Genomic DNA, 9,382 nt, shown 5'->3' with positions numbered 1-9,382 from the left:
ATGAAAAAACCGTTAAGCCTGAATTAAATAAAACAACGTGGTAAAACGAGCGCCAACCCCTTGAACTTCTGACCCCCCCCCCCCGCCTTTCGCTTAAAAATGATAAGCCATACTTCGTATAAACACTCTCCCCCCCCCCCCGCGTTCTGGTACCTCCCCCCCCCCCCCCCCCCCCAATGTCGACATTCGGGATAAACCCCTGCACTGTTCATCGTCCTTCTCTTAGTCGTCGTCGTTGTGATGAGCCCGCACGTGTCTTCTCAGGTTTGCCATGTTGATGCACCCTTTGCCGCAGTGCGGGCACTTCAGCGGGTACTCGCGGCCGTGGACGACCTGTTTGTGTCGTTTGACATGGCTGCTCTGTGCAAACTTCATGCCGCACTCAGAGCAGGCGTGCGGCTTCTCACCCGTGTGAATAAGCAGATGTCTGGTGAGATTCCTCCTAAGGGTGAATGCTTTTTCGCACTTGGGGCACACATGTTGTTGAGCGTTTTCAGCCGAATGCTGCAGCCTCCGGTGAGTTGTCATGTTTGACACCTGCGTAAACCGCTGGCCGCAGTCTGGGCACCCGTACGGCATCTCCCCCGTGTGGACCACCATGTGGCCTCTGAGATGTGCTCGCCGGTTGAAGCCCCTGTCGCAGATGTGGCACATGAAAGGCCGCTCGCCCGTGTGTATCCTCTGGTGTTTGGTGATGTCGTTCCTGCGAAGGTGGGGACGAAAAAAGAAAGCGAACAGAGCGGCATTTCGACGCTGGCAGTAGACGTATCCTGCCACATTTGCACCAGCTTCGATATTCCGTTTAAGATGATATCAATTAAACAAATTCCAACCGTTACTCTGGGCTTCCCGCGCTCAGAAGAAGAAGAAAAACGAGAAAAATAATGAAATGAGATTTTGGAGGGGCTACGCAGATGACGAATTTCTATCGAGCCTAGAAGTTTTCTTTCGTATACATGACGTTGTCTCTATTCGCGTAGGTAGAAAATAGTAATACGCAGAAATTATATTTCAAGTGCACTCGGAATACATCGCATACAGTTTAGGAATATGCAAACTTTGACATGTACATTAATAAGCGTTTAAAATTAATGTAATGCCGAAAGTGCGCATTATTTGGAGTAATATTTACAGAGCCAACAATATAGCTGCGGTACATCACGCCTATATTGCTCAAGCAGTGTGCTCACTTCTGTAAGTTTTACCAGCACTGATGTTACATGTAGAGCTTACGAAAAATAACCAGAATCTCCAAGCTTGCGAGGATCTTGCCGTTTCTTTCTTTTTTGGATTTGAGAGCCGCTTAGCTATATAAATAAATTTAAAAATAGCAATAAAATTTTTTAACAGTTAGCGTGCATAGAGTGTATGACTACGCTTCGATTTGTCTATTTAAGTATGAGCTCAGCAATATCTCCTCCTTACCATGGCCAAGTCGACTGCCACAAAACTTGCAGCATCTAAATGAACCACTATAATGTTGTGTCAGATAATGGGTAACAGAAATTTCATGCCTGTTCTGTGCATGAAAGCTACAAAATTTTAAGGCATGCCGTGCTAACTTGCTTACAACTACCATGCTTACAAAACTACCATGCTTACAATTTTATTGCTTTTGTTTAGAGCGAACAAAACACGTATTTTTTAATTTTATTAGGAGTTAAAGTGTCACGGCGGCTAAACTAAAATGCAATGTAACCGGTTTTCATACGAAATAAATGACCCTGCAGTGCTACAATTCACAGCACAGATTATTAATTTATGGAACGCTCCGAAAGTTTGTGCACGCTTGAATATAGCATGCAGTTTTATGAATCACTGGTGTTCATGTTCAAGCCATACTGTCACCATTGTTCAATATCTGTGCGCATAGTTTCCAACCTCGCTCCCTTGTAGGCTGCAACGACTGTTGCCCTTACTTCAGGACTAATTACACCTGTAAGCGTCTTTTGATGCTTGCATATGCCAGAAAACATGATGAAGTACGCCTACAACACAAGCATGCATGATATTTGGGCTTTCGAAACACACGATATTGAAAACAAAGGAAGACTTATTTCTCATCAGCCAGCGAATAGCACCCCACAAGAAACACAGCAACATATATCAAGTGCCTGCCACATCTTCGCTCACCTTCTGTTGCTGGAGTAAGGGCAGTGGACGCATTGGTGCTTTTTTTGAGGCTTTTGCATGTGCTTGCGTCGCCGGTGGTTGTTCAGCAGCTGCTTCACGGTGAACTGATCGCCGCATTCCTCGTAGGAGAAGACCTCAGGTGCTGCAGCGACGTCCACCTCGGCCGCTTAATACAGACAAACAAAGAAACAAACATGGTGAATCGCCATAACCGCAGTACATTTAAAGTTGTGTATATATTTTTTATTCATTTCCTTTTTAGGAAAGTTCTCTTCGGAAAGAAAAGAAACTTTGGCTCCAGTCTACGCTGTGAAGGTGGTTGGACACCCACGCTGTGAAGGTGGTAAGCGACACCCACAACGTTGTGACGTCACTTGAATTCACACACGTGGCTCTACAAAGAGTGAAATCAGAGACAAGTGAAATGTACTTATGCTCATACAATGACATTATGTTCACGCTGTTCTTCCGGCGTGTTTACTTTCCGGAGTCTACCCATAGTGGCATTGAATGAACTGAATGAGTTGCTAGACCGTGGTGACATCACTACATGATTTCTACGCTGTTGGGTACTTTTCCACTCTGAGTAGCTCACGCAACCGTAATCTTTACCGGGAGACACACGTGGGAGAAGGAACGCTGTAAACGACACCCACAACGATTACCCTTTGTGACACACGTGGCTCTACAAAGAGTATACCCAGACACACCGGTTTCTCGAGGGTTTTGAATGACGTCACCCCCCTTCGAAGCAGCTGCAAACCTAATGTTTACCGCAACGCGTCGGAGGTTGTTCCCTTTGTTCACACGCGCCTTATCATCCATCATGTGGCTTTGATGCTTGTTTTGTGGTTGTTCTTTTGAAAACGAGTGCTGAATTGTATTCTGTATGTCCCATTTAAAAGGAGATATGCTGTTTGTATTCAATTTTGAGCCTGCCGTGTTTTGCTTACGCCGACAACAAAATTTCCTTGGCTAGCTGGTAGAGGTATACCGCTTCGCTGTAAAAAAAATGCTGGCTCTCCCGTAATCGAGAGCAGATATAAGCGTGAAATGGCTGCCATATGGCGTCTTTTGCTGCCTGTGGTGCCGCCGCCTTCAACCGCTTGTCTACTTATAACAGTGCAGCGCACTCAGCGTCTGTCGCTACTTTTTCTTCTTGTCGCGGACCGCTCACGACTCACGGACCACTGGCGTTCAAAAGAGCACAGGCAACCCTGTCTCAGCGCCAAAAGATAAAAGTCAATTGTATATGATTCCCTGTATCAGCCTTTTGAACGTCGCCATTAGAAAATACAAATATAACTTGAGCGTATACTGAAGATTCCAGCTTGAGTGGCATTGTGAACAAACATTAGGAAGAAATTGGAAGCAAAATTTGCGAACATGTGCTACTTTGACCGTATCTATCTATCTAGCCGCCTACCACTTTGTGCTCTCATGGTCGTTTCGGTAACTTGGTATGTAGTAAAATTGGCATACTATGACAAGAGTATATGAAAAACATAAATGATATGTCAATGACATGCGTGTCATGTAGGTCATGAAACAGTCACCTACGTCTTGGTGCTCTCATGGTCGTTTCGTCAACTTGGTAGGTATCAAAAATGGTATAGTATGACAGGAGTGTATGACGAACATAAGTGATAGGTCATGACATAAATGTCATGACATGCGTGTCATATGTCATGACAATGACCCAGCGAAAAAGATTAACACTAAATACCACTGAAATGGGTTCGGACGTGGGTACTAAGTGAAGGAAACACTACAGGATGCTGGTAGAAGTCACAGTCAAGAGCATGACTCAGCAAAAATGACAATGACTCAGCGAAAAAAGATTAACACTCAAAAACCACTGGAATGGGTTCGGACGTGGGCACTAAGTGAAGGGAACACTAAAAGATGATGGTAGAAATCATAGGCATGAGCATGACTCAGCATAAATGACAATGACTCAGTGAAAAACGATTAACCCTCAAAAGCCATTGGAATGGGTTCTGACGTGGGTACTAAGTAAAGGAAATCCTAAAGGATAATGGTGGAAGTCATAGTCATCAACATGACTCAGCAAAAACGAGAATGACTCAGCGAATAAATATTAACACTCAAAAATACTGAAATGGGTTCGGGCGTGGGTACTAAGTGAAGGAAACACTAAAGGATGGTGGTAGAAGTCATAGTCACGAGTAAGACTAAGGGTTTCGCCCTAAGATCTCTTAGGCGTAGGTAATAAAACTGCTGAGGACTCATGACATGAATGTCATGACATACGTATCATGTAGGTCATGAAAGAGCTGCCTACGTCTTAGTGCTCTCATGGTCGTTTCGTTAACTTGGTTCGTTAACTGCTGTGCATAATATAGATTCCCACAGGGCGTGGGATCTGCCCGCTTCTTTAGAACTTGTTTGGACGGTAACTAGCGTATGTAATCTGGTTTTGTACAAAGAGTTGAGGGCCACAGACACCAGCCGTGGTGGCTCAATGAGCTAAGGCGTTGCACTGCTGAGCACGAGGTCACGGGATCGAATCCCGGCCGTGGCGGCCCCATTTCGATGGAGGCGAAATGCAAAAACGCCCGTGTGCTTGCGTTGTAGTGCACGTTAAAGAACCCCAGGTGGTCAGAATTATCCGGAGCCCTCCACTACGGCGTGCCTCATAATCAGAACTGGTTTTGGCATGTAAAACCCCAGAAAGAAGAAGAGAGCCAGATACCTTGTGACTGGTTGCCCGGATGATTTCGTCTGACAGCCCGGATATTCTCGTTTGAGTTCCCGGATAACTGCTCTGACTTTTGGCTCGAGGTCACTTGAAAGTTGGGGACAACGGGAGCTAAAAGCTTTTCATGCTTAAAATAAACCATACAATACAAAATGAGGTGATTCCGTGGCTAAAGGCAACGCTATGGCAGTCACGTGGCTGGGCCTTCAGAGCCGCCACACAGGCAACACAACTACTATGTTGGTTTCAGGACAGCCATACTGTTTACTAATAAATACAAATGTAGCAGATAAAAAATGACGGCATACCTAATGTCACGATCCCTGTCTACTGTAATTCGATTAGCATTCGAGCAATGTAGTAACGCACCGTATTTCTGATGTCTACTTAGCCTCTGTTGTTGTCCTTCTGACAGTTCCGTTGGTTCGGCTACATTCGACATTCTCCTGTATCAGCCCACTTTGCTGTGGCACTCACTTGACAAGGTCGCACATCTTCGCACAACGACGACAGCTTGACGTCGATGTAATTTAGGGTTCGACGAAGAGTGTATGACGACGATGGAGTAACGATGACTGTACGATGACAAACGGAATCGTGGAGCTCGAATGTCAATGGTCACACGACCACGATGGCATGACGAGAGTCCGATGAAAAAATTGCTACGGCCTATATGCAAAGCGAAAACTTGGTTAAGTCTTGGTTTCACTTGGATAGCCTTTGATTTAGCTGTACTTAGGTATACACTCATCGATATAAGCCAGGTATAAATTATAAGCCGACAAGTCCAAGCGTTTTGCGAGCCGAACGGCTAGCTCTTCCTCAGTCTCCGACGCTAGCTTCGCGCGCTTAGCTTTCCGGATCCTCTCCAGTGAAGCAGTTCGCCGGGCGAAAGACGCGTGTCAGACGCCAGTAAAGAAACGCTGCCAGCCAGCTGCGGCGGTTGCTAGGCAACGGCTCAGCTCACGGTGCTGCCACCGGCCACTGCGAAACGGCGAGAATGCGGCCAGTGTAGCTTTCGCTACAAAAGCTGCAAGGACGACGATGCAACAACCAAGGACACATATAGTGGCCCAAGCTGGTAGGCAACTTGCGCCACTGGATCGGAGTGACTTAGGTTGATACTGCGACGCTAGCGATCTGCAATCTGCTGCACGAGTGAGATACCGTGGCGTGTCTGTTTGCTCGGAGCTATTAAGGCGTGAACTGCACTGACACGTTTACACTGAACGCGCAAACAAAACGCGTCTTATCGGTGCAGTGTCTCAGTGCAGCAAAACGCCAAGTTCCGAGTGTCGCGACTAAAGGAAAACTCGTGAGGTGAGCCAAACATACTGGCGTGAAAGGCGACTACCACCCTCCCCTCCCACCAGGGCCCTCTCTCGAACCCTCCACAGGAAGATGGCGGCATGAGAAAAGGTGGGCTGTCCTTCCGAGGCTCTCCACCACAGCAGCTAAACCACGTTTCAGATGTCACAAAGTTTTCGCGCGACAGCACGTGCGTCTCGAATAGACATATAATGGCATTCAGCGACGAGCACGTCTTGCTACTAGGTTGCGCGACAACAAACGCCCTTTGCGTCGGCGTCTTTGTATTGGCGGTGAAAGGCCAACCTCGAAAAGTGTCGAAAGAGTCAAACAAAGCTATCCGGTTTAATAATTGTACTATGCGGCACTTTGTTGACAATCCAGAATCAACAACCCAAACTCCAGTTAGCAGACCTGATACCAGCTGTCCCAACTATATGTTGCCAAGAATTTCAAGATAACAGAGTAATTCTGCCTCGAACGGCGCTCACATTTAGTTAAAGGGCGTCCTATGGACGAGAGTATTGTTCTTTCAAAAATATTCAGTTATAAACTTTAATTTGCTAACTTTTACTTAACTACAGAACTGGTAAGGCGTGAATTCAAAATCTGGGGAGAATTTCGAGAAATAGTGTAAATACCAAAAGCACTAAAGCCAAACAAGCTTCTCTTGTGTAGACCTTTTGTTTTATAAAGTTTCCGACGAAATCTGCTAGGGAGAACTTTGGCTCAATGATCTTCTTGCTGCTATGAAAATTATGGCTATCGCATGCATTTGTCTAATATTCGTTTTGATCCAAACGTTCTTGCCAAGTTACCATTTATATTTCCATATTTGCAAGCACTCATAGGTATATATAAGCACAGCAAGGCAACTGGTCTCTCTGAGCTTAAGCCTAATCATTGGGAATTGGGGCATGTGTGCCGCGACGTGTTGTTGCAGTGATCAGTTGGTAAAATTACAAAGTCGTTTGAAGGCATAAGGACGAAGTTTACGCAAAGCCATGTGCTGTCCATCATTACCATCGTGTCTGCGTGCAGCATCACAATCAATCGTTGGTAGCATGTTTCAGGGCACTAATGTCGCTGTGCGCCAGCGACTGTTCACGTGGCATGTTTTTAAATGTCGCGCAGTTTCTTTGCAGCCCGGAAAATAAAAGTCATCGCAGCTGTCACTATGGAAACAAATTATTCGAATATGTCTTAATAGGCTGTTCAAATTCTACATTGAAGGTCTTGCGTTTAAAACAACAGTTGAGAAGTTAATTAAATAACGAATAATAATTATTCACCTAAGGTTATCGTGAAACTATTCTGAGTTGTTCAAGAGGTTCGTGCAACGCGCACGTAGATTTTGTAAGTCTTGGCGCGAATTATCTGAAACACCGGGTATTTACGTTACTTAAACCATGCATTTCATAAGTGTTACGTGTATAATTTTTGGCAAATGAGACTGATCACATTCTGTTTGTAGTCGTCCAGCATTACTGCACCGGATTTTTAAATGAGATTACCAAACTTTTAGGTATTCATTTTGAGTCATAAGTCAGAGTGGAGAAGCGATACAGCCTGCTTACAAACACGCACTGAATCTTATTACTCGGGGTTATGTTTTACTAGGAATTCTTTTCCCTGGCTTGAATTTACTTGTGTCTTATCTACTGTTCACGGCTGACCAGTCAATGGAATAACCATGAGCATAGTGCTGCTCGATACGCTTACGAATCGCGTAAAGGAATAGCAATACAGTGATTGCTGTATCTCGGCTGAGGTTTCAGAAACAACTTTGTTGGATGCTGTGTTAGCTTCTCTGAAACTTTACCATTTAGGGCTTGTTTCCAAAAATGTATATTTAAAACATGCATTTTCCACTTTACCTATTTAGCTAAAAATACACTTCGGAAATACCTTTGGGTAGCCCACCTTGAAAAAGACAATCATCTCATAACGACCAAGAACAACCATTTCGTTGGTCTCATTTGCCCAGAAAGTTTCTGTAAAGTCTCGGTTCAAGTCACATCAAACAGTTTGTATTCAAACGAACGACTACACACCATGGTTCTGTTCCCCTGTGTTGCCGGCGAGACCTAGCTGCTTGGCGAAATCGTCACCGTACCACACGAACAGCTCCTCTGCGGTGTTCACCACTTTGCACGTGCGGTAGTACACGGCTCCCTGGCGCACGAACGCCACCAGATTCTGCTGACTCTGCTCTGGAGCACAGTTAACGTAGCGCATCCAGTTGGTACGGTCCAAAGGGCGGCCGTCCACCAGGAACACTCGGCCGTTCTGGCGGATCTGGAACGGGCCACAACGCACGAATGGTCTAAATCTAGCTATGATCAACTGTCAACTGATGGCGCTGCATAAGACACAGCACAAATGGACGAGACACGACACTGTATGGCTAGTCCCTTCCTTCTGTCTTGTTGAGTTATACGTAGAGTTTATCATTACACTCTTTGCACTAGTATCTGTCGGGTGCCTGTGATTGTTTCGGCACGCTGACACGCGGGATCACACATGACACAAACCTGCCAGGTGTAGCCGTCTGCAGCGCTGCTGTCCACCTTGACGCCCTCGTACGGCCCAAAGCACAGCCTCTTGGGCAGCCGCTTCAAGGTAAACACGCCGTGCTGGGCGCCTTTGATCGTTGAACGGCGCACAGACAACCCATCGGGCATGGTCTTATTTGCGCGCTTTGGGTCACCCAGAGGAACCTGCAATAGATATACATAGGAAATATTTCCTAGGTCGTGGCTATACTATATACAATAAGTATATCGTCTGGGCGCAGCTGCTTTCTGGCAGGGCGTTGGCCAGATCCGACCTCGAGGATCAGCAACGGCTGATCGCGAGGGCCCAGGACGCGGCCCGAGCTCAAGGCATTCTGGAATGAGGACGCCTCTCCAAAGCTGCATTTACATAATAAGGATGTTCTCTCTCTCTCTCGCAGTGCCGATAGAGTCGGCAGATTCCTGCCATAGCCTTGACAAACGCCATTCAGGTAGCGTTTCCAATTACTCTTATCACGACGTATTTGTGACGACTCAGACCAGATATAGTGGTGCAGCTCCAATGGCTATGCTTAATCATTAATCTTCTTCATCTCCTGAATGTCACCACTGCTAAAAGTTTCCCGTCTGCCCGGGCCCAGTCAAGCTGTCAAAAAACAGCTTTTTGCCCAGGTATCCCTACCAGAAATGCGTATTTTTTTCG

At 45.9% G+C, this 9,382-nt stretch overlaps 1 protein-coding gene across 1 annotated transcript; it reads right to left on the bottom strand.

Moving 5' to 3' along the window:
- Positions 1 to 222: 222 nt before the first annotated feature.
- LOC119440884 (histone-lysine N-methyltransferase PRDM9) lies at positions 223 to 8,854 on the bottom strand. Its single transcript, XM_037705717.2, has 4 exons — positions 8,698 to 8,854; positions 8,218 to 8,461; positions 2,134 to 2,299; positions 223 to 703 (listed from the first exon to the last, which is right to left on the bottom strand). Exons 1-4 carry the CDS (start codon positions 8,845 to 8,847, stop codon positions 223 to 225), a joined length of 1,041 nt encoding a protein of 346 aa, XP_037561645.1. The 5' UTR covers positions 8,848 to 8,854.
- Between the last annotated feature and the right edge of the window lie 528 nt (positions 8,855 to 9,382).

This window comes from Dermacentor silvarum, chromosome 1 (assembly GCF_013339745.2).
Source record: "Dermacentor silvarum isolate Dsil-2018 chromosome 1, BIME_Dsil_1.4, whole genome shotgun sequence".
In the NCBI taxonomy this organism is placed as follows: domain Eukaryota; kingdom Metazoa; phylum Arthropoda; class Arachnida; order Ixodida; family Ixodidae; genus Dermacentor; species Dermacentor silvarum.
This window is presented reverse-complemented; position numbering and strand designations above follow the sequence as displayed.